Raw genomic sequence first — 24,547 nt, forward strand, 5'->3', positions numbered from 1 at the left:
GACTCATATAGTCAAGATCTTGCGATCGCAGCACTTATCGTCCCCTTGCAGAGCTCCTATCAACTGTTGCCGCAGTATATAGCATATTACTGACCACAAGTAAGAACTGACCTGGTAAACAATCATCCAGGCCTTGCTAACAGGGGTCTCTTGCTAGGTCTACCTGTCAACTATGTTTACTAAATGCTTCCTCATTCACCACCTAAACGCTAGCTCCATGTAGTACTTTTTTAGTGCCAATTAATATTGCCGCGATGGATTGCCGTAGCGCTTCCCCCGCAACTTCTCCGCCACATGGATTCCCCAGTCAGCTCTGTGCTCTTGGTGGCTACGTACTGTCAATCATGAAGATGTTTGTTTATGAGGCAATTGCTCTCAGATTCTAGTTTCAACATTAGATAGAAGAGAAATTAGTAAAAGAGGTGTACACGAAACAGGGATATTACAAGTCAGCCCAATGCAAGTGGCTATGTTGGGTGCATCGTACACACAGGTCAATTACTAGGCAATCAATACCCATGCGTAGTATTTCAGCGCCAAAGAATAATGTCTCGCACCAAGTCGAATTCTCCCAAACCCTGTCTATATAAATATTCAGCATTTATCCCACCAGTTTATCCTCTTCAGCGCATCGTTAGCTATAACTTGCTTCCCAAAGCTGATGATGCCACAACACTTTCTGCCTTCTGGTACGGTTGCGTGGCCCTTGTCGTGCCCTGAGTATCTAAATTACGCTGTTCGCTCTCTGCAACCACTTGCTGGAATGCTTTCTCAACATCATGTTCGGATAGCCACAAAAGATCAGGTCTGCTCCTCATTCTACTTCTGAGAGCTTCATCTTCCTCTTCCGGCGTCGCAAAAGTCGGGGCTTTACGATTCATCAAGCCGTGAACAATGCTCAATAAGCGTGCCGTGTGCGGTCTTCGCGTTTGGTCATAGAGCTTCAATGCTTGTTGGATATTTTCCGGAGAAAATGAAGAGCCACCGGCAGCAAAAACATGCTTAAAGGCCAGCCCAAGAGCACGAGAGTCGTCGAGAGCCAGCGAACCACCCGCAGCAAACGCGCCTCCATGGGTGTGCGCCGCATCGCCCACCAGAGTAACTCGTGAAGCTGGCACCCACGTCTGGAGGGATTCTCCCGCATAATTGGGGTAGAGGCGAGCGTGGGGCGTCAGCTCTGTTAGAGCTTTAATAACAGGATGCCAGTCCTTTTGAAATGTTGGCTGAGGAAACTACCAGAATGAAGAAGAAATTCGTACCTTGTATTTTTCTCTTAAGAATTGAACATTGCCAACCTGGTCCCACGTCACAGACCTTTCCAACTCTTCAGCACTGCGCCCGTCGTCGTATGCACCAACAACGGTGTATTGTCCCTTGCCTTTCTTCGGTCAGCATACTTCGCATGCCTTATCTAGGAGAGTTGGACATGAACATACCAAGTCTAGAAGAGAAAAATGAGTCATTCGTCCCCCACTAATGGTATGTTAGCAGATGCAACATCAAAATGAAATAGATCAGCTAACCCAATGAGCGGCGTCAGCTGGCAAATCGGGAATTTTGCCCTCTACTAGGGATGCATCAAATGTAGATCTCATAAACACTTTTCCACTGAACCTCAGCTTATAGTCGGGATAGAAAGATGCTCTGACTTGCTGGAACTGATATTAATATCTCACAGCTGAATATAGATTGAAGATAGTAACTCACAGATCGAATTCCATCTGCCCCTATCAAAATGTCCCCGTAGGCACTGGAACCATCCTCGAAATGGAGCGCCACACCATCATCATTACTTTCGGCACGAGAAATCTTCTTATTGAGGTGAATCCATTCTTTGGGAACATGTTTCGCCAAGGCTGCGTGGATGTGTCCCCTGTGAAACCTCGCCGTCTGGTGTCGACGATCAGGAACATTGCCAAAAGTATCTACTGATACTACCTGGTTTGTCTTCCAATGCCTTTTTCGTTGTCAATCTATTAGCGAGTTTCACAACTTGCAGCGTCATATGAAGAGATACTGCACCTATATATTTGAGGTATTCCACTTGGTCCTCTGAATCCAAGCTCATCGCCCAAAGCCTCGTCAATGCCAAGCTTCTCCAGCGTCCGCAAGCCCTACATCCCATGAATCAGCAAAACACAAACATAGATAAACACGGTTTACAGGCCCCATAAGCTTACATTAGGACTGAGAGCAATGCTGGCTCCAATTTCCCGCAGCTCTGCGGCTTGCTCATACAGCTGGATATCTAGATTTGCGATCTCAGATATGCGCGTAAGTGAGATAGCGGTTGCCAGCCCCGCAATACCTGCGCCTGCAATCAGAATGCGGAGTCGCTTCTCAGTATTTGCCATTTTTGCAGCCTCTGCTGTTTTGTTTCTTTCTTGAAAGGGCAGTGAAGATTGGCATCTCATGAAATACCTAGTCAGCCACGCGCAAACCTAACGCACTATTTTATATCCGGCAGAGAGTTAGCCTGATTAAGCTTATGATCCCACTACATCTTGCGAATTTCTAATCTGCGATCGAGAAATGTTGAGATAGATTAATTTTCGGGACAAACTATGCACGCAAAGGTAGAAAGATATGTAAGAGTTTAACCGGAAGTGGGCTGATACGTTGATATTGAGAGGTATGATAGGCCTAGCACAAGCACGTCAACAACACGACCATGACGCCACGCCACTAGATTAGATAACATGGCAGCGGGCATTGGTACGAGGTTTGCGATTTCGGTCAGCGAAAGACATCTTGCGCCCTCTCTCCGGTTTTGATGTCGAAATCATTCAGTGGGTAAGTCTCTGCGGTTCGGCAGTGTAAGTGAACTCCATACCAAGCTGATTGTAGGCGCGTTTTTGCTTACGGTCCTGGTCCTCTTTGGGAAAGGGTAGACATCGATCTTTAGCGATGACGATCAACACCGTTACGATGGCGCCATGTCTTGGGATACGGGGTAATCAGTTAATAGTCACATGAAGAACATCTTCAAGTTGGATATAATATAGAATATTCGGTTCATATGCTGGATATCGTCACTTGATTAAACATTCGCAGAAACTATGTCGACAAAAGCTGCATATGAGGAAACAACACACTCCCAGCCTGACTCCCAGGATGAGAGTAGTTCTGCCGGACCTAGGCTGAAATTATCCGACCGCTTAGCTGATGAGAGCTACAAGCTCTTTTCCAAGGTGCATGTATCCGATCCAACGCCAGAAGAAGCCCGGAAAATTCGTAATAAATGCCTATGGAGAATACTTCCATTTCTTTGCATCGGATATCATCTGATGTATGTTGATAAGCAAACAGTATGTTAGTAATATCTAAGTTTTCGCTGAGAGACCGCTAACATACAGGATGATGATTGGCGTATAGCTAGGAAGCTCAGCTATATTAGGTATCCTTGAAGATGCACATTTGAACGCAAATCAATATAATTGGCTCTCTTCAATATTCTATTTCGGCTACATGGTAGCTGAATGGCCACAGAACTGGGCTCTTCAACGTTTTCCTGTTGGAAAATGGTTAGCTGGGAATCTTATAGTATGGTATGTAGAGCAAAGTATTCTTCGTCGAGAGCTCATAACTGAGCCGTGGTACTGACTTTGTTTGATAGGGGTGGTATAACATTACTCCATATTCCTTGCAATAATTTTGCATCTCTCTTCGTCGTCCGCTTCCTCTTGGGATTGAGCGAAGCCTGTATAGTGCCTGCGTTTTTACTCTCCATGTCCATGTTCTTCACATATCAGGAACAAGCCATCATGATGTCAGTCATGTGGTCCATTGGCAATTCTAGTCCAATCACTTCTGGCTTTCTCTCATATGGCGTCTTATGGATCAAGACTGGGTCATTTCATCCCTGGAAATGGCTTATGGGTATGTATACTCCACTTAACATATTGAAACCAAGCTGCTAAACTGACTTTGATAGTGATTACTGGTGTATTGACCATCATTTTCGGCGTTTTTGTGTATCTGCTCTTCCCTGATAGCCCACTACATGCGACATTCCTCACATACGAAGAACGGGCTCAAGCAGTTTTGCGGATAAAGGAAAATAATTCTGGCATTGAGAATAAGCATTTCAAAAAGCATCAGTGAGAAATTCGTTTTGCTTCAATTTTTTTCGTTATTGACCTTTTTATTATAGATTCATCGAGGCAGTCAAGGATCCCAAGACATGGCTGTTTGCCTTGCACGCACTTTCTCAAGAGATGGGCAACGGAATTAACAACCAGACCTCGTTGATTATCAGCTCTTTTGGGTTTACTGTTTTCCAAACAACGCTACTCAGCACTGTATCTGGCGTCATAGCCTTTTTCACGCTCTCGGCAGCTGCAATCACATTATACAAAACTCGGGTAGGTTGCTGATAATTACTTTTTGGCGTTTCATTCTAACCAGCTACTTAGAACGCCCGAGCTTGGATTTCACTTGTTGCATATATACCCGCCGTAGTATCCAGTATTCTTCTTTTGGGTGAGTCTTTTACCTTCAAAGTCTTTCGAGTTGACTCTTACCATCTTAATGCAAAGCTCTACCGTGGTCCAATCGCTGGGGTCTCATAGTGGGCGTTTGGTTGCGGTACACAACTGGCGTACCGTATGCCGTTGTCATGATCTGGGCCGCCAATGCTTCCGCTGGCCATACAAAGAAGACGACAGTCATTGCTCTCTATCATGTCGGGTACGGATTGGGAAATATCATTTCGCCTCAGCTGTTCGAGCCTCGATGGAAACCTCGATACAAACCGACGTGGATCATTTTGTTGGTCGTAAGTAGAACCACGTCCACATCGACTTCATATCAGCTGATGATTACCAGTTCTCCGCGATTCTTCCCTCCATCGTCATTGGCGTCCTTCGAGTATATCTATCACGCGAGAATAAACGCCGTGACAAGCTCGAAGCGGAAAATGATGTTGCCAGCAACGGATTTGTAGAAACCACGACTACCGACGGAATTAAAGTTGTCCATGAAGTGGATACTAATCAGCTAGATTTGACGGACAGAGAAAATCTCAAATTGTAAGTCAAATTGCGATATCAGGAAGTCATACATTAATGTTAACGATATACAGTCGATACGTCCTTTAAATATGCCCAAGTCCGAATTGAGACCCAATACACCTCATTTATTAGACTTTAATTGTTCTATACTATACACGCTTCTTGCACTCCTAATGATAACCTGTCATTTCCTGACACTTTGATCCCTTGTCTCTGTTGTATGCTATCCGCTGCGACACGTAGCGAACGCGGACTCTGAACCTGCGGCTCCTACCGTCCTATTGCCCAGAAGGGATTTATGTAACTAGCTTACTTAGTGGACGTTAATAATAAAACAAACAAACAAACAATGCTATCCGCTGCCTATCCGAATAGATGAAGATAGGCATCCATGAGCAGCCGCGATGATACATGGTTACTTCACAAGGTACAGTTAGTAAGAGGATCATGAAATAAGACAAACCACACAACTTTGATCCCCACATGATTGATTAGGTGATTTATGTTCCATTTCATATCTAGGATTGGTTAGTGCTATAATTGGCGAGTAAACATGACATTGGTCGCACTTGAACTTGGTCTATATGATAGGATGCTCGTACTGGGGCATCTTCTAAGGCTAGTAATTAATAGACATGGGTTAATGCATTTTAATGTGGTTATCTGAGTCGGTGCCATGTCAGAAGAGAAATATGTACATGTATGTTTAAATGCGCAGTGACCAAAAGCCAAACAGAGAAGAGATTGTCCGTATATAAGTTATTCCCAGCCACTGCTGTTGGTAGTATGCATCTCTATGAACGTATACTCGCTCATTTTGTAAAGGTCTCCACTGCTCTCACAATAAATTCAGCTGTTTCTTTTGGTTTGCTGAGCATTGGTGAGTGGCTGGTATGGATTTTCTCAACAACAACTTCTCCTCCTTGATCTTTGGCGCCTTGAGCAATACCCAATTGAACTTCGGTAGGGAAAGTCCGATCATCTGTCGTAATCAAGTATCGAGTTGGAACATCCTTCCAACCTGAGTAGACGCGCTCTCCACTGTCTGTGAGAGACTTCAATGAGTGGTTTAAAAGTCGGCCGACCCAGTAGTTGCCCTCTTCTTCCGGGAGATCGTGATAGAACAATTCTCTTGTGTCAACAATAAGCGTGGCGTATCCTTTCTCTGTATCTGCTTTCCAAAATGGCGGTGGGTTTCCTCCGATCCCTTCAAGAAAGCCAATGCCTGTCATACAGTAGCCAGTCGCCATCATTGCAATGCCAATAACACGTCCAGGTCGTTCACTTGTAGCTTCGGTCAAGCCTTTGACAGCACTTGGGCCCACCATTCCGCCGTACGAGTGAACCACAACGACAACATCTCGACCTTGCGTCGTTTCAGCTAAAATAGCCTTTCTTGCTTCGTCAATGTCATCGGCTATGCCCTTGCTTGGGTCGGAAAGAGTGGTAGGAAGAGTGATACAAATTGTCTTGTAGCCTTGAGGTTCCAATTCGGCAGTAACTTTACCCCACGTATCAGGACTGTGCCATGCGCCAGGCACGAAAACAAGAGTAGGCTTCGAAGACATAATTGGGTTGGAAATAGAAACTAAAGAAGTTTTGGCTCAAGCGAAGGCAGAGATGAATATATATATTGAGATGAATTGAATGCTATTCAAATTATGGTTGAGGGCAGCATGTCCAGTTTTTATAGAAACTTAACTCAGTGCCGGATAGTGCTCATATAATCTTAGCATCCGAGTCTTTTTCGTATTTTTTGTCATTTTGAACTGACTCCTAAACTGGGTCCATCTTGAGACAAGGAGAGTACTTCTGCTGATCCATAATTTACATAGAGTCCGATTGGGGTTGGAATAAGCTCTTGTATTATAGTTTAACTTCTCTGCTTCCAGAAATAGCCTGTTAAGACAAATAATACTTTACAAGTCAACATTTGGAATGAAAGTTTTATATTGACATGCCAATGCAGCTAGCTGTCACAATCTTAAGCGTCATGATTCTCTCTACATAAGAGGCCGAATAAACTGCCCGCCAATACAACTTTCAGTAACCAACTTGTTAGGTAGTTACTCGGGAATACCTCGTAAGCATTTCTAAAATTAAACATCTTTGTTGTCTAGACAGTCGCAGTCCGAGCAATTCCGACAGCGATTGCATTTTAGCCATTTTTAGTGAATAGGTCGTCGCAGTTTGAGATTTTCCAGGTCGCACTTCGGACATCTTTCGTGGCCCGTAGCGTTGCTGACTACTGAGTCATGCAAGTCGGTAGCCATTCATCGCATCTTGAAATGCACATTGAGGGATAAATACTAATCTTCCCCTTTTATTTGGCAATTCCATATCTCTCATTGGTGGGATATTTATGTTTATAATGCCACAAAGTATATTGTTTTACATATATATTTGAGTGCGTCGTTACTTGATGCTTGTTCTCAATAATAGCGACTCGGTAGTGCCTGGCGCCCCCATTTATCCATATCCGTTGTAATGGCGCATTAATGCTACAAATTTCCTTTCAATCCTTCTACCATTCTTTACAATGTTCATGGTTATTTAGTAACTTCTTGTGTGCTCAACATCGCAATTCATACTTTTTAATTTCAACGATTTCATCTGAATATATTCACATCAACTCCTTTTTCAGCTCCATCTCCACCAGCATTTACACGTATCGCATATCATTATGCTTTTCTCCTGCTAGTCAAATAGGCAGCCAATTATCACTTCACCATTTATTCGAAAGCCAATAGCTTCATTCAAGACCCGGCTGGAATAGCAAAGAGAAATGCTTATTTCGCCAAAACTCATTGAGATTGGCATCTTTAGGTAGAGCAGGAGCTTTTAAAGAGATGACAATTCGTCAACGGCAGACTCAATTCGTAAGTTGCCTGCGCTACGGGCTATAGAATGTAATTCCGCGACCCATTATGCCAATAACACACAAAGAAGCGGACCTCGATAGGTAATTGTATCCATTTTCGTGCTGCTGCCTACAAATTTTTTAGAAACTTATGCAGGAGATTCTGCATCAAGGGAATAACGAGCTGCAGTCCTCATGCGCCAAGCTGGTTTGTTCAGTGGCGCTCTCAGTGGAAGACTATTCGCAATCCTCATCTGGGGCCCTGTCGCTGTGGCTAACGTAGGATCATTAAGCTTTTAGACTGCAAAGCTGCAGATATGGTCATAGCTCGACATTTGTCTATAGACTGGAAGTACCTGTATATATCCACATACATAGGAAGATCCTACAAGTCTTATAAACTTCTAAGCGCTCGAAATTTTGAAAAGTATCAAGCTGTCAGATAATACCACACGCAAGGTAATTGTTCAAGCATGCATCTTTGGGGTATGCCTGACCCAAATAAAGTCTTGCTCGTACGGAGACACACCTCTATCGGATGAGCGAGATCAGCGAGCTAGCGAATGCCAAGAGAGCGCCACTGGGCTGATCTACATGTATATTGGTGTAGCTGCATATGTAAGGTGTTAAGTCTTGGCTCTATGTCAAAATACCCAGCAGGCAGCAAGCCATTTGAGAAGAACTCAGGGCCTTTCGCCTGTTGGACAGGATAGCTATAATAATAAAACGAGGAATTGAAGCATTTTCTTCAGCTTAGTCATTGGACCTTTTGTTAGGCAGCCATGCGCTAGTGAGTGCTGACTTACACTAAGTCACTATCTATAAAGTCGCGTTCACTTTCTCCCAGCTTTCGTCCTCGTAAATCGTGATCAGAACACACAAACTCTCTTTCTCGTTCTACAAAACATTACTTTGAAGCAGTGATATCACAATGGCAGAGGATGGCTCAAGCATGGCTCAAGCCAGCATCTTTGAGGCGATTGTCTCGGGGGATATCTCCGGTCTCAAACAAAGTCTGGCAACGAAAGAAGTAGACCTTGAAACTCGAGATGCTGTTGGCCGGACTGCATTGCATCTGGCAGTTACTACAGCGTCGGTAGAGATTTGCCAGTGTTTAATCGACAATGGCGCGCGTCTGGATGCATGGACTAAACAGGGTGAAGCGGTGGTGCATCTCGCTGCTAAGAGAGGCGAAGTGGATGTTTTACACGCCGTCATGAAATCTCTTGGGGCAAAGAAACCAGTTGCTGAGGGCGATGTCACCGCTGAGGATAAAACGCAAGATCGCACCGTACATGTGGATTGCCTCACGCAGAAACACCCAATGTCACCGCTTTATATTGCTGTTGCTCTCGGTATGTGACAGATTGATCCATATTGTCCAATAGGCGCTTACATGTGAACTAGCACATATAGAAGCTGTGGAAGCCCTGCTTGATGTCTACCATGCTGACATCAACATCACTGTCGGCAAACGAGACGACTTCAAAGGAACCCGAACTGGCGATGTTCTTGAAGCAACTCTTCAGCATCCTCGCGACACCTGCCGTTCCCTTTTAAGAATTCTACTTCAGCATGGTGCCAGCTTGCTTAACCCATCAACCGGTGTCGTATCAAAAGAGTTGCTTCTTCTAGTCTTGCAGAGAGGCGAGGATGTACTCGATATCTTTGCGGAGCTCGACTCAGAAGGCTTCGACCATGCGATCAAGAAATTTGTATGGGGAGAGTCGATGAGATACAAAAACGCCCTGACTAGTGCAATCGAGCTTGGCCTTGAGGATACGGCATTCAAGCTTCTCGCATATGGGGCACCTGCAAAATTAGAACTCAATTCTTCTTCTGTGGATGCTCACAAACAGGAGCCATTTTTTCATTATGGAAAGACCGCTTTGGAAGCCGCCGAAGAGGATTTCTGGCAGCCAATCCTGTGTGCCGCTCATTTTGAAATGCCACGGCTGGTGCTGGAATTGTTGAATCGCGGAGTAGATGCCAAGTCTCGTTTCACTGATCACCAGGCTCGCAGCCTGATTTCGCCAAGGGAATGCCGCAGTGTTTTGGATCTAGTGAGTGCCAAACTCGTAGAGCTGCGTGGCTGGCATATGGAAGATGAGCGTCTCCCTCAAGAGCTCGTGGGGACGCCAGAGGGGACCATTCAACGGGATGGAAAGAAAAATGCAGTCACCCAGATGATCAAGCTATATGAAGAAGCAGAGGCTAGATTAGTCTCTTCGGGAGCCAAGATAACTGACGGGCTGAACCTTCAAGGCGATGATTCGCCTCGACCCCATAAAAGAGTCCAACTGTTTGCTCCTAATCCAGAAACACAGGCGGAAGTCGCACTGCCTTCACATACATCTACCAAAGACGTCGACCTCCAGAAGCTGGAAACGGCGGAAGACGGCCAGAGAGCACTGTAAGTCTCCGAACTTGCCCAGGAATTTGATATTGTGTGATTGCTGATTCACGTTTTCTTTTCTAAACTAGACTGGCAGCTTGCAGAAGCAATGATGTTGCGCTGGTAAAAGCACTTACATTGGGCAAATGGGGTCTAGACTTACAATTCTCCCCTATTTCGATATCGGAGGTATCTGGCTCCTCGAAAGGCCCTTACTACACCGCTGTGAAGTCGCGAAATTATGATCTTGCTCGCACTATTGTTCAAATTGCGACAGCTCAGCATGCTGATTTCACAGATAATGAAGCAAACGATCTGTCTAGCGTTTTAGCCGACGATCAGCACTCCGTCGAAAATATCAAGGGAGTTTCAGCTCAAGTCAAGTCAACGAAATCAGCAAGAGATATTGTCCGAGACAGTGGAGCGATCTCTATTGCAGAAAAGCAAAAAGACGATGAAATGATCCAGTTTACGGTTGAAATGCATTATTCGTTTGGGCTTGACGAAAACGATGTCAAACAAAGTCCCGGCCAAGTCTATTCTTTGATGGAATGGGGAGATTGGCCTGAGAGTGTCGTGGAGCGAGTTAAAGCAACCGGTGCACCGTTTCAGCATGCCATGGTTCAAGGGAAATTGAAAGGAAGAAAGCAGCTCGACAAGATTCGCCAATTGTCTCCTCTTCTTCGAGCTGCCTGGTCTGGCAACGTAAACATGGTGCGGTTTTTCCTTGATAAATCCAAAATAATGGCCGCATACAAGCACTTTGCTGCACGCAACGACTTTTCAACCAACAAAATCGCCTCTGAACAAGCTCGAGCAGACTTCATGAACGCCGTCAAGGAATGGTTTGACAAAGAAGGTAAGTCTCTGATGGTTTATCATGTCGCAACCACTAATAACCATTCTCTGTCAGAAAATCTTGTCTTGCACTGTGCTATCTTGTCTGGGAAAACAGAGCTGGTCAAACTTGTGCTAGCAGCTCGTCCAGACCTTTTAGAAGTTAGATCCATCGACGGGTGGACGCCCTTGCTAACAGCGGCATTGTGCCATCAGGTCGAGAGTATACGCGTTCTTCTTGAAGCAAGGGCTGACCCTTTCGTCACGGATACATTTGGGCGTAACATGCTTCACCTTTTTCTCGTTTCTCCTACCGAGAGTCACGTTCATGAACCTGAAAAGTTCTCTACTTTCCTCCGTGTGGTGGAAAAGCCAGTACTTGACAAGCTTCTAGAGGGGCGCTGTGCTGATAGTCCCGGTGGACTGACACCTCTTGCACGTTGGGTATCTTCCGGTGTCAAGTGGGCGCCATTCGCAGTATCCATTGCTCTGTTAGAGGCTTCTACTATTAAGGCAATGGAGATGTACGACGGCAGAGGCTTTACACCCCTTCACACTGTACGCTTCTCCTTCTACCAAGTTTGTCCCGCTAGCTAATCGCAATGCATCCAGGTGGCAATTACATCGCTGGACTATTACACTCGCCAATTTATCGAGAAAGCACCTCATGTTCTGTTCTATGAGGATATAGACGGGAAAACCCCTTACGATATCATCATCGAAAGACAGCTACATGGATATCTGGAATATCTCATGCCAAGCTATACGCAAACGAGACGCTATCCATCGAATAATCTGCTTCACTGGCCTTTATTTGCCTTTGGTACGGATTACAAGGGCCCTTTACAGGAGAAACAACCATATAAAGTATGGGAAATTTGCCAGGATGTTGTTAAATCGATGAAGCCTGGGTTACATCACAGGAAACTGCTCACTGATGCTGAGCGAGCCGAAATCTCGCAGCTGTATGTATAGCTGCGACACATTTCTCTGGGTGACATTGCTAACGTCAATATAGATCCAAAGACAAGAAAATACCGAAGAAGCCGAAAGCGGGTCAGCGCGATGTGATATCTCTGGCTGTATTCAAGCCTGGATACTTGTGCTGGTAGAAGAACGCTGCTTAAAGAATAAGCTGCTTACATGCCTGGTAGCTGTTCATCTAGTGTTCAGCTTTAACATCTCGCGTCTTGGTTGAGAGATGCTGTTAGACGAAAAAGGAAGTCTCGCGACAAGTTTGACATTGTATCTTGACAATAATGGAATTCATTTTCACGAACAATATTTGTCCTCCAACATACTCTCCTTTCGAGTTGCTCTGCATCTTTGACGGTTATATACTCAAAACATCTGCTGCTCTCCGTTTCCTAGACTTCTTTTCCGATGCTCATTGAAATGGTCTCTATCGTGGTCAACTCTTTCAACCATGACTCTGCTTCTTTCTTAGCCAGAGGCCAACAGTCTTGACCCATGGGTATCCGTAAGCACTTCTTGATATCTTCAGAAGCTGCAAGGCCTGTACCGAGGATGACGCTGAGAAGCACCTCTGCAGCCTTGGCGACGTCTCCATGCTTATGCCGCTTCATATCTTCCGTCACTTCAACCATTTTGGCAGTTGGTGTACCTACATACGGGCCTAATCCTGCTCCTGGGAAAACCAGAGTGTCCATGAAATTAGTTCGAAATGTACCCGGCTCAGCGATGATAATTCGTATGTTAAACGGGGCGACTTCATTCGCGAGTGCCTCCGAAAGTCCCTCTACCGCAAACTTGCTACCTGCGTATAGCCCTCGGCTAGCGAGCCCAATAAATCCTGCTCCGCTGGTAATATTGACAATGATGCCGGATTGGCGAGAGCGGAATGTCGGTAGAACGCCTCGAATAGCCCGTAGTGTCCCGTGGAAGTTGGTTTCCATCTGGGCATGAGCTTCTATGTCGCTGCAACCGACAATATCAGCATTTTTTCCTCATCTGAAATACCTAGCCCAGGAGAACGAATATCACAAACCTAATCTGCTCCACAGGGCCCAAAAGTGCATACCCGGCTGAGTTAACTAGAACATCCACATTCTCTTTCTCAGCGATGTCGCGAATTACATTCTCGCACGATGCGCTAGAAACATTTAATTCACACCAAACACCTCCCAATTTTTCAAACTCTGGACTAGATTCTCTAGCTTTTTCTGAGCTACGAGTTGTTCCAAAGACTTTGTGGCCCTGCCGCAGAGCATCAAGACTTAGCTGGCGGCCTAGACCGGAGCTCGCGCCTGTGATTAAGAAGACGGTCATGTTTCCCTTTTTAGAAGTTTGTGGAAGAGATTGGGTTGTGCAGCAGCAAGAAAGAAAGAAAAAAGACGACTGGTGATTTGTTTATATATAACCTGCAGAGCTTCGCGATCATCTCTCGCCGAATTGGCGTGCCCGGAATGGATCGCCGGAATTATGGCTTAAGCCCGGTTCAGTGGAATTGACAGCTCTATGCAGCTGCCACCTGTTGTGATAGTCCGTTAAGATCCGATATGTCCGCTCTATTTACTCTTTAACTGCCTCTAATACCCAAGTAGTCCTTTCATTTGTTGCTCAGGCAAAACAAACCAGGATAACTTCAAGGCCAAATTCACGACGCTGCTTATATTGCCCACGAAGATTCTGCTACAGCATAATAACATTTCCAACTGCGATATCACTTGTTCGTCTAAGGCCTCTCATTGAGTTTGCTAGTAAAACTGAATTATTTCAAGGAAAGATGGAGAACATTATACTCGCTGGCGCTTGATGTCAAGTTTACAGGTGAAACTACACGGGCATCGAGAATGAACTTGATTGCGAAAATTGAGAATATTTAACGCGAGATCGACGATAATCCTTGCATTGCTATATACGCTAATATTATGATACGCGTTGTACGACAAAGTATCCTAGAAACCCGCCATCAAGTTAATATCCTCGTCGATTGACTAAGTATCCCGACCAATTGCAAGGGTTTGAGCCTCGATGTAGAAGCTACTGATTTACCTCCAACAGCCCCGTTGTCAGCTAACTGGGGATTTTACCAGCGGTTACTTAGATTTCCGATCTCATTTCCTTTAACACATGCATTTTGATCAATGCTTTGTTCCATAATATTATTACGATATTGACACCAAATGGAACCGATATGGCCAGCAAACCCGATTGTCCAATGACTGCTCTGAGCTCTGTACTATAACCTAAACTATTCCTAGCTTGACACCTTGTAGCGCGTTAGACAAACTTGAAACTGTATGGTCCCTTGAAGTATATCATAGTACCCCAAGACCCTAGACCTCCTCATTCTCTCGTACTGTCTGTGAGTCTTGTCACAAGTACTTCAGCGTAGAATTATTTTGCATACTAGCTCCTTATGATTACCCTATGAAGCATGTGGTAAGAATTAAGCGAGTCAAGCTACAGGCAACCATTGATCTCGGGCAAGCCAGCCTTGGTGTGTAGTCGTCAACAGCGGAATCACGTCTTGGCCAGCACAATTTACTTGCAAACGGTGAGGACTCGCTAACGGAATCATGAAAGGCCTTTGCTACAGCAATTTCTGACTGTAATAACAGGACTGTGTAATGTACTAAGAAGATCAGTGCTTCTTGCAGTAAGGAGCAATAATGTATGGAACGATGATGGCGCATGAGAAAGGATGCGGAAGTCGTATTGATAAATGTAAGAGGCTTTTCGCCAAGTACTCATAGTGATTCGATTGTCTCATAACAATGTATTAGATATCTACCACAAAAAGTAGGTACTCATAGCAATCAAAACTCGATCTCCACCATAGTCGCATTTCTGCACGGTATGTATCTGGCAATTATGTAGGCGGCACCTCCATGTCGCCGAAACTCTGCTGACTGTCAACTATTCGGGCGTTTTAAAGCTGGGAAGTGGGTGTTGAGCGTTATGACGTAGTAGCAAGTTCCAAATTGAGTAAAAATGTTTGCATTCGTTGTACCCATATCTGGCTTAGCGATAGAATATTATATAATGCTTATCAAACCATTGGAGCTTTAGGTTTGACTTGCACCTGTTCCGTCCTCGCGAGGTAAAACAAAAGCGCCAGTGCAGCCTACCGCTCCAGGACTCGCCGTGCCCAGGAACCAAGACAGCTAACTTCATATGGACAAGCAGTCCGCAACAATATTTCCTATTTGGGATCACCCAACCTCACAACTTTTAGCGAGGCCTGCTAATGCTGGAATCATGCAGTGTAGATAACCTTTCGAATAGTATGTTAGTTTAAGAATGGAATCTTGCGAGTTGAAGACCTCATTACTAAGGCTTGTAAGGAGCACTCTTGTTAGAATACTTGCTCTTCTTTATAAGCTATACTATGAGATTATAGGTTTATTCCCGTCTATTCCGATTCAACTAGTGGCTGCTTCTGGAACCTCTTAATTCTTTGCTCAAAGTGTTGTCCGGAGATGTATATAAACGTGGCAGATGTTCTTCCTAGATTTTAATATTTTTTCCCAAGTTTCCAATAGTATCAACAATAAATCACAACAAACCGTCAACTCATTTAATCACCCATTACTTTTCTCCTTGACAATTACAAATATCCTGACCCTCCAAGATTACTCTCAACTGATTGAAGTCAACCATCTCGAACCTATACACATTTTGTTTCTCTTCACCTCACATATCTACATCTGGATACAATATCTCTATAGACCATAAACATCAAACAATGGCTTTCTCAGACGCTCTCCTCTTCACACCCTTAAAGTTCGGCAAGGTAGAGCTTAGCCATCGAGTTGTATTATCCGCTCTCACACGACTCCGCGCCGACAAGAATCATGTTGCAACGGACCTGATGAAAACATATTACCTTCAGCGAGCTTCCATGCCAGGCGGCCTTATTATTGCTGAATCCGCCGCAGTCGCCAAACATCACGGCGGCATGTCTTACACGTCGGCTATTTGGGGCGAAGAGCATGTACAGGGATGGAAGCCTATCGTGGAAGCAGTCCACAACAAAGGCAACCACATGTATCTCCAGCTTATGGCATTCGGAAGAACTGCCCAGCCATCAGCAGCTGAAGAAGACGGATTCACAATCAAGGCACCCAGTGCGATTCCCTTCGAAGGTGGCGCAGTGCCTGAAGAAATGACCAAAGAAGATATAAAGAGCACTATCAACGATTATGTCCAAGCCGCCAAAAACGCTACCCGAGCTGGCTTTGACGGCGTCGAGCTGTACGCTGCTAACGGCTATCTCCTGGATCAATTCATTCAAGATGTGAGTAACCAGCGAACAGACGAGTACGGCGGCAGCATCGAAAATAGAAATCGATTGGTAATAGAAATTGCCCAAGCCGTCTCCGACGCCATTGGAGCAGAGCGTGTTGGGATCAAGTTGAGCCCATGGTCTGATTTCCAGGGCATGCGCATGGAAAACCCAATCCCACAATTCACCGACCTCATTCGCCGCCTCAGTGATGTTGGTCTTGGGTACCTCAACTTGATTGAGTCTCGCGTTTCGGGCATCGACTACACAGATGGTACGGAGAAGCTTGACTGGGCATGGGCGCTCTGGGATAAGGTGATCATTGCAACTGGTGGTTATCTGCCAGAGACGGCACTGGCGCTGGTAGAGGAGCACAAGGACAAGAATATTTTGGTAGCCTTTGGAAGACGATATGTCGCCAACCCTGATCTGCCGTTCCGTATTCAGAAAGGTCTTGAGTTGAACCCATACGACCGCAGCTCATTTTACAAAGTGGGCGCTCCAGATGGACTTATTGATTATCCATTTAGCAAGGAGTATCTGGCGTTGAAGAATTAACATGGAGGCAGGAAAGTTAATATAAGATTCATAGATATTTAACAGCAAATAAACTAATTCATCTATTCTACTGCGTTACCGTGACTGTACCTATGTGAATGTTGATTCATCCATTAGAAACACGTCGCCAAGAGAATGCTGTATGTCAGACGTTGCTATGAAGGAATCATGATGGGGGAGAGTGAATAGAGGCGATTAAACCATGAAAAAGGTGGGGATATATTGTACTGTGGCGAGCAGCGTATAATCTTGCCGGGGTATCTATAAAGAGAAAGCTTGCAACTATAAAGACAAATCGTGAAATGCAGGGAAATAACGCCGGCTCCTATGCTTGTAATGCCAATCATTGTGAGAATCCAACACTCGAGCCATCTAAATCTTCGCCGCTGCACCCAGCCCTGCCGGGATAACGACCATGATTTAGGAACTAGCTTCTTCGTGGTATACGACCTCCAGCTTGATTACGCCGCTGCCTCCGACCCTGTCAGACTAACGACCATATCAAAGCGCCAGGTGTATACTACGACGTGCCACCAGTTTCGTATATGCTGAAAGACTGCCCGCTGCCCCCAGCCCTGCCAGGTTAACGGGTATGCCTTTCAGTCAACTGGTACTCGAATGCTGGATTCCCTATGCGACGTTCACCTGCTGTTCGCAACTGCGCATGCAATGCCATTGTCGTTTAAATACCACAGTTCGCATCCGGAGCTCCGTCTGGAAGACCGTCTTGAGTGTAAAATGGTTTCGATGAGAGGTGCATCATTATGCTCTAGTGGTTTGTCTTGGCGACGGCTATTTTTCTTCCGTCGTGGCTGTCGCTGAGATTCTTTTCCTTGGGATGATACTGGGGAAAGGATTGCAGACTGCCGGCGAGAGCTTCGCCGTTTCCTTCTGAGCGGAGACGGGCAATGCAGAGTCGTTTGCGGTAGGTTCGGGGATGGTGATGGCTGCGGTATTGAAGTCGAATTCTGCGGTGAAGGGGTGGCGTCGATAGCTGCATATTCGTTTCCATCAGGCTCGCTTGTGTCCCTATCTGAAGGCACCGGGCTTGGTAGCGGATTTCGGATCACAGTCTGTGGCTGGCAGCTGCACACTGATTCTGCGTCTATCCACGCCCGGTGAAACGCCTCTACCCGCAGATTCGGCTTCTGTTCTTGTTCTGGCTCATATCCTATGCTCGGCCACAGCTCTGGAGAGGAGCTTCGAGACCATCGTCTGGTTGAATTGCCTGACGTGTGGTTCGTCCTGGCCCGCTTTGCGCGAGGCTCTTCGTCCGAGTCGGTCTGCAGCTGATTCGATCCATTCCTCTTGCGCTTTTCGAGTCGTGGGGGCATCGCTGGAGACAGTGGCTGTGGTGGCGCGAGGAAGACATGGCGAGTCTGAGGATTGGACGCATCGTCAAGCTGCGTTAGCCGGGCCTTTTTGCGCGGCAAAATCGAGCCAGAGTCGGATTTTCGTTTCGTCATCGTGTTCAATGGCCGGATTATGGCCGGGTTATGTCTGAGAGAGGCGTCGGCGACCGTCGTGAAGTGTCTGGCGTTTGCTGAATTAAATCGTCCGCTGAGCTGCTGGCAAGCGGCTGACGATGCTGCGAAGTGAGGCGCGCAACCGCATCACGTGACCTGCGATGTGCATCAGCGCAAGTCGCGACAAGGCAGAGAATCAGTTGAAATGGTCTTTCATTCGAGTAAAACATACTCAGGTGAGCTCATAAGCAGACGCGCACTGGCAAAAATACTTGATTAACTCACTTCTAGTCCTCCAGTTGCTTTTCTCATGCCCGACAACCGCCGTTTCCAGCGCCCATCGCCCGCTACAGCTACTGCTCCTCGCCAGCCATTCTCATGACACTCGCAGACGCTGCTCCCAATGGCGAATCAACTGAAGAGGCCAGCGACATCCTGTTTGCCGTCTTCTCTGCAGATAACGAAGCTGCGATTCATCTGTTAGAGACCATCGAATGCAAAGTATCGCCTCCCACCCTCAAGAGCGACGAAAACGCAATTGGTTATCAGCTATCGTTGCCCTCTCTATGCGACAGCTTCGACTCCGGCCGCTTCAGATGGCGCATCGGTGCCGGTCCATCTCCAGCGCTGGTTGAGAAAGGACTGTGTCACTGCAAGCCGGATATTCTTCTATGTCCCCCCGGCAGAACGCCCAGCTCGACAGCAGTCCGCCGATTCATCAAAGACATTCACGCCACCATTCATATCCATCCGCGATCAGGCGTCCTACTGCTGAAGACGCACTCTAGCCGGCCTATTGTCTACGAACAGGGTGACGTGGACGATGGCGATTTGACTTTGGATGCATCACCGAGGAGGAATACATGCGTTTTGCGGCGACAACGTAACTATCTTCGCTTTGGCCGATATCGTTTTGTTCTTGAATTTGTCGCCAGTGACCAAAGTCGCAAAGGCCTCAACTCGCAATTTGACGAGAATCTCGATTGTTGTTACAGTGGCCTCCGCCCTTCTCAGCTTCTCAGCTTTATACCTACGTCACATTCTGAGACTTCTTGGAATGTATGGCTTCATCAGAAGATTCCGAACTCTTCTATAATCTCCGGCGTTGACATCCACACGGGCTGGCCGGTTGCTGTTAAAAAGTTAGAGACCAGGTCTAAAGGGCGACAACATATGCGACGGCGGCTACAAATTGCCTCTCAGTATAAAGATAGGTTGCATAAAGGTGTCTTGGGTATTATTGATATCTGGTGCGAGCACAAGTCACCATCTCCATGCCTTTTTAATAGGCAGAGCGAAGCCACGAACCGCTGTCTCCATACATTCTACTCTGTGCCCCTTGCCGAGCACGATTTCCTCAACATGCCATGGGCCAAGGTCGATATCAACACGCGCCTACTCTATCTCTTTCAGACTCTGACAGGGCTATCTGAGATACATCAGCAAGATATTGCTCACGAAAATATCTCACCCGAATCATTGTTGATATTGGCTGACACGAAAGGCGAACCACTGCCAGGTGTCAACTCACTGCCAAAAAAGGCAGCCATTTCTCTCTCCATACAACCGCATGGCAAGAAGCCAAGTGCCAGTGTATGCGTTGCGCCAGAAGTTTGGAAATCCAAGGCGATTTTGGATCAATTCAAAGCTGACATCTGGTCACTTGCTGCCTCATGGCTGTTTGCTTTCGTGCGGCCACCAAGGGATATCAGAATCACCAAAGAGTCTTATCACACTCTGGAGAAGACATTAGATGGCCAGTGTGAAAGAGGCTTCATACCAGGCCTGTTTGCAACTCTTTTGCGCCAAATGCTGGCATGGGATCCCAAGGACCGACCAAGCGTCGAAGAAGCGCTTGCGCATGAAGCATGGGTGCCTGTGCTGGCACATGGGCAGTCAATCGCGGACGACAGAAAGCGAAAGCGAATAGAGCAGACACAGAACCCTTCTGCCCAAACCAGGAGAGCTAGAGTACTTTCACCCGACGCGAATGATTGAACAGAAGGTGAACTGCAGATAATCTTCCTCTCAAAGCCTTGGTTGTCAAAACTCCTAGTCGGAAACGGTACATAGCTATTGTTTTGGTAGCTTCGAGCTATCATCCAATCAACGACTGCCGCTTCTCAGCAGAGAGTCAACTGCACGACTGGGCTTCTTAGTCAAGCACTGCATGAAATTGATGCCAAGCTTCTGCTTGGTAACTCAGCCGACGTGCCTTCATTTGGCCACGCAATCACCGCTCTTCTAGCGTCCATCTCTATAACGATGTAGACTACGCAGTTTAGCTTCTTGCAAACGGGGCAATAAAGCGACACACTTTTAGCTTTTCGCCTGCAAAGACTTCTGAACTTAGAAGAAGACATTATCTTACGGATATCGGCCTTGACTGAGTCAATCTGGCTCCCTCATAGCGCGACAAGATCTGTCAAATATGCCTACCATGTGACCTTATGACTGCTGCTAATAAGCGAGTGAAATAATATATCAAGAAATATAGCACTATCAAGCTTCTGTATATGAAGTAATAATGAGCGGCACTGAAGTCATAGAGAATCATTGCTACCAAAAGTCTACTTGCGCAATGCAAATCTGTTTTTAGCACGCGCCCCCAATAAAAAGCCAATGCTTGTATGCGCCAAACTGGGCCTGGTTCGCGGCCCGTTCCGCGACCTACCCGAGAGTAATCGGTGCCATAACCTGAACTCAGTCTCGCACCAGAAATTTTCCAGCTATGGTGCTTTATAGAAAATTATGTAGTAATTACTAGTGTCTGAATTTACACTTTAAAGGACATCTTCAGGCTGAATTCAACTGGTTGTCCAAAGTTCTCTTGCATTTGAAAATTTGTTGTTTGAGTCATGTAATGTTACTGCTTTCCGATCTTTTACAGCCACGCAGGAGAAACTGCATAATATAATATATAAAGCCAACGATAGTATAACCTCCAAATTCTAGAATAATAAGTTTCATATCATGATAATAGAAAATACTTGTCTGCTAATGTGCCTCGGAAATACAACTCCTTTGTTCAGCAAATCACAGTAAATACGCGTGAAGGCTCTTCATAAGAATATTTGCAATCTCGTCTCGCCTTCGAAGCCTCTCTTGCTACAGTAATATTTCCGATTGCTAAGGGGATGTCAAAGGCATCGGGGAAAGGGACTTCTTTCCTATGTGTAGGATCTCTAATAAGAATAATAAGATAATATTGTGACATCGTCCCAGAATATTAAAGCATTTCTTTGCGGGAAGCAAAGGGAAAAGGCTTTTGGGTTACAAGCATATAATATTAACAGTTGAGACTGATTTAAACAGAGATATTTATTTTTGTGGAATATATATACAATACCTCCTGCTTTTCCCTCTATCCTTTACTTGCTTCAAGCATGAGCTTCCTTGCAGCTAACATTAAATATTTTGAAATGAATTGAAAGCCTCAAATTAACTCCATTATATGTGTCACTTCTTCTCAGAATACTGAATACTATACTCCACCGTCCTCTTTATTCCGTTATTTGCATCGTTCTGCCCGCCAGCCAGAATACTCTCTTCACTCCCTGCATTCGAGTTGTTTCGCTGAATAGTCGTCATGTGAATGCCGTTGGACTTCGCGCCCGGTTCCACCCATTCATCTGTAGACGTAAGTGGTGCTTGACTTCTTCTTCCCGTACCCCTTGAGCCCCTCGACTTCGAGCCGTACCCGTTCGAATCGTAGCCAGGGGTGCCGTATCTGTTGGCTGAGTTTTTACTTCCGAGTGCTGGGAATAGTTTGACAACCAGTTGTCGCAGAGTTGGCAAGCATGCGCAGACGATAGCCACGTTTGGTTCGATGATTGTCCACATCACATTCGCGATATCGTATGTATTGTCGGTCGAGGTAGCGAAAACATCGAGGGTTGTGACTCGGAGGCATGAGGTGATGACGACGAAAACACCAATGGCGAACACAGCCATTAGAGCGAGTTTCTGAGCCCGAGGTACCTCTAGCCCGTATACTAGAGGCATGGGAAGCAGAAGAATAATAACATCGGTAGCGATCGAGAATCCGGCGTTGGCGAACCAGAACGTGGCAAGGTTGATGCAGGTTCCTGTCCGGGCCTTGTCGAAGGCTTTGGCAACCGGGTTGCACTGGAAGATCGTCGCGGTCATCGAAGATATGCAGTAAATAATAACGCAAGCGAGGAGGCCCCTGCAAGTCCATCTCATCCAACGAACAATCTCAAATAGACGCAGATAGAGTAGTAGAATGGAGCATTTGGTGAGATTAATTGCCGCTTTATAGGTGATTTGCGACATGTACAGGAACTATCCGCACCATCTTTGTCAGATACGCAGTCACAAAGCAGCATATGAATGGTACAAGCTCTTTATGAAACGTACCTTTAGTGTTTCGATCTGATTCTGGTGTTCTATGTACTTGAAATGTCGGCCCATGCCGTAATGGCAGCCTGCGTTGGTAGTTAGCATCATGGTGAAATCCAGCTGGCGGCTTAATAACTTACATGTCATCAAAAAAGCACTGGTAAGAAGTGCAAATATCTTATGAAATCGAAAGAAATCCGAAAGTTAGCATATACATCGCGGGCAGAAATATCGACCAGGAAATAGTTACCAAGGCCGCAATAGCAGTCCAGTCATCAGCCCCCATATTCCCACCTTGCCTCAACCGCGCCCATATTCGCAACACAACGACAATAGGACTTATGACCAGGAAAATGATTGCAGGAATGTAAACCAAATAAGAGTCATTATCGTTTGGATTGGGTATTGGAGTGGCCATGCTGGACTCGGCCGTTGCTGGCTTGACAGCTCCAGTATGTGTCGATAGCAGTGTAAAATTGTTGGAACATCAAGACCGAATCCCACGGCTGAAGTCGGGTGGCCACTGTTGCCTCGTTATAATAATAATAACAAGTGCCGCTATCTAATACTGGTCTGGAGAGGGTTGCACTCGACCTCAGCTGCGCAAAAGCCACCACCTACGAAAGCGTCAAACCAATGCAGGGACAAGGCTCTGTGAACCCTTCCTACATTCTCTTCTCGTACTTGGGGCTCTCATGCCACAGTCGCCTGCCTACCAGCTGAATACAGACAGGCGTACATGGGTGTAAGAGGATGAACAAATCAAAGCAACGTCAAACCTCGTGGGAGCCAGCACAGGGGCCGCCTTTAGTCTGTATTTGATACCACCATGATTGCATTGACAGCCCCCCAGCTCTTTTTTGATTGCAAGAGCTTGCGATGGACTGACCGATTGTGCCTGTCGTTGCCTGGTGCTGCCCTTTCTACAGGACTTCGATTCCATCGGCAGGTCTTCCGAATAAGCTGTCTGTATCGACTTTGCCTAGTGCCATTACGCGCAAACGTCTTGGCCATTTATCCTATTGGTCCGCGTCTCGCTTCCGGTGGCATTGCAAGGGTGCAAGTGAAAACTTTGGCCGATCCATGTGAGAAATAAGATTGCTGAAGAAAAGCGGCCTTCTGCCCATGTCAGATCCACTCCGATGCATGTATGTTGTTGGCTCTAAGGTCTGTGAACTGTTGGTCGTCAGGTTATCATGCAAAAGTTCTGCACGAAAAAAATTCTCGTCAAGGGCCTGATGCTACCTCGTCAAGAAGCTGATCAGCCCCCCCCTGCTGAGCGATTTTGGGCGTGTTTGAGATGATGAGAGCAACAGTTCGGTGCCAGTGGTTTGCGCCCGCCAATGTACAACTATTGTTAGTACTCGGTGGTGATCCACCAGTTCGGGGCCGTCCGGGATCAACGCTAAGCATACGGATCTATCTGGGGAATCGCCTGTGATTAGGTCTACATCGAGATTGTGACAGTGAAGACGCTGAAGAGGGTCAGTAGCGGGCAAATTCAGTTGACAGGCGAATGGCAGCCGATGCAAGTGTGGCACTGGTAAAATCTAGCATAAGGCTAGTTTCTTCTAGCTGCGGCTTAAGACGGCCCTTCTGCCTCGATTTAATTCGGCGAAGTCTTCCCACGAAGTTCACTTGTAAATGCCCCTTCGAGGGCATCCTCCGGCTCGGCAGAACAAATCAGGCCATGTCTCCTTACATGTACTCAACTCGCCACGTTACATCGGTTGTGCTTCAGAAGCATGCTGTATGTATGCTCTACTGGGTATCTGCAATGAATTCCGCCGAAACCCACACGCTTTT

General features: G+C 46.1%; 9 protein-coding genes across 9 annotated transcripts; 4 read left to right on the forward strand and 5 right to left on the reverse strand.

The window, feature by feature from the left end:
- Positions 1 to 638: 638 nt before the first annotated feature.
- Positions 639 to 2,414, reverse strand: TGAM01_v206064 (hypothetical protein; the record flags this gene model as incomplete). The annotated part of the gene is made up of 7 exons (XM_018802686.2): positions 639 to 1,208; positions 1,260 to 1,378; positions 1,437 to 1,473; positions 1,524 to 1,652; positions 1,708 to 1,957; positions 2,023 to 2,114; positions 2,181 to 2,414. 7 exons carry the CDS (start codon positions 2,412 to 2,414, stop codon positions 639 to 641), a joined length of 1,431 nt encoding a protein of 476 aa, XP_018664193.2.
- A 1,314-nt stretch (positions 2,415 to 3,728) lies between these two features.
- Positions 3,729 to 5,099, forward strand: TGAM01_v206065 (hypothetical protein; the record flags this gene model as incomplete). Its single annotated transcript, XM_024549786.1, has 7 exons — positions 3,729 to 3,879; positions 3,935 to 4,100; positions 4,154 to 4,364; positions 4,416 to 4,482; positions 4,539 to 4,777; positions 4,828 to 5,030; positions 5,084 to 5,099. 7 exons carry the CDS (start codon positions 3,729 to 3,731, stop codon positions 5,097 to 5,099), a joined length of 1,053 nt encoding a protein of 350 aa, XP_024405448.1.
- Positions 5,100 to 5,824: 725 nt separating this feature from the next.
- TGAM01_v206066 (hypothetical protein) lies at positions 5,825 to 6,580 on the reverse strand (the record flags this gene model as incomplete). The annotated part of the gene is made up of 1 exon (XM_018802684.1): positions 5,825 to 6,580. The coding sequence occupies one exon, from the start codon at positions 6,578 to 6,580 to the stop codon at positions 5,825 to 5,827; it is 756 nt and encodes a 251-aa protein (XP_018664191.1).
- Positions 6,581 to 8,803: 2,223 nt separating this feature from the next.
- TGAM01_v206067 (ankyrin repeat protein) lies at positions 8,804 to 12,216 on the forward strand (the record flags this gene model as incomplete). The annotated part of the gene is made up of 6 exons (XM_024549787.1): positions 8,804 to 9,227; positions 9,280 to 10,285; positions 10,357 to 11,126; positions 11,181 to 11,662; positions 11,717 to 12,069; positions 12,123 to 12,216. 6 exons carry the CDS (start codon positions 8,804 to 8,806, stop codon positions 12,214 to 12,216), a joined length of 3,129 nt encoding a protein of 1,042 aa, XP_024405449.1.
- A 255-nt stretch (positions 12,217 to 12,471) lies between these two features.
- Positions 12,472 to 13,393, reverse strand: TGAM01_v206068 (hypothetical protein; the record flags this gene model as incomplete). The annotated part of the gene is made up of 2 exons (XM_018802682.1): positions 12,472 to 13,042; positions 13,113 to 13,393. 2 exons carry the CDS (start codon positions 13,391 to 13,393, stop codon positions 12,472 to 12,474), a joined length of 852 nt encoding a protein of 283 aa, XP_018664189.1.
- A 2,422-nt stretch (positions 13,394 to 15,815) lies between these two features.
- TGAM01_v206069 (hypothetical protein) lies at positions 15,816 to 16,913 on the forward strand (the record flags this gene model as incomplete). The annotated part of the gene is made up of 1 exon (XM_018802681.1): positions 15,816 to 16,913. One exon carries the CDS (start codon positions 15,816 to 15,818, stop codon positions 16,911 to 16,913), a length of 1,098 nt encoding a protein of 365 aa, XP_018664188.1.
- Positions 16,914 to 17,554: 641 nt separating this feature from the next.
- On the reverse strand, positions 17,555 to 18,379 carry TGAM01_v206070 (hypothetical protein; the record flags this gene model as incomplete). The annotated part of the gene is made up of 1 exon (XM_024549788.1): positions 17,555 to 18,379. The coding sequence occupies one exon, from the start codon at positions 18,377 to 18,379 to the stop codon at positions 17,555 to 17,557; it is 825 nt and encodes a 274-aa protein (XP_024405450.1).
- A 161-nt stretch (positions 18,380 to 18,540) lies between these two features.
- On the forward strand, positions 18,541 to 20,377 carry TGAM01_v206071 (hypothetical protein; the record flags this gene model as incomplete). Its single annotated transcript, XM_018802679.1, has 2 exons — positions 18,541 to 18,615; positions 18,671 to 20,377. The coding sequence occupies 2 exons, from the start codon at positions 18,541 to 18,543 to the stop codon at positions 20,375 to 20,377; spliced, it is 1,782 nt and encodes a 593-aa protein (XP_018664186.1).
- A 1,461-nt stretch (positions 20,378 to 21,838) lies between these two features.
- TGAM01_v206072 (integral membrane protein) lies at positions 21,839 to 23,159 on the reverse strand (the record flags this gene model as incomplete). Its single annotated transcript, XM_024549789.1, has 4 exons — positions 21,839 to 22,684; positions 22,760 to 22,827; positions 22,882 to 22,918; positions 22,992 to 23,159. The coding sequence occupies 4 exons, from the start codon at positions 23,157 to 23,159 to the stop codon at positions 21,839 to 21,841; spliced, it is 1,119 nt and encodes a 372-aa protein (XP_024405451.1).
- Positions 23,160 to 24,547: the final 1,388 nt, after the last annotated feature.

This window comes from Trichoderma gamsii (assembly GCF_001481775.2).
Source record: "Trichoderma gamsii strain T6085 chromosome Unknown Scaffold_20.2, whole genome shotgun sequence".
Classification (NCBI taxonomy): Eukaryota; Fungi; Ascomycota; class Sordariomycetes; order Hypocreales; family Hypocreaceae; genus Trichoderma; species Trichoderma gamsii.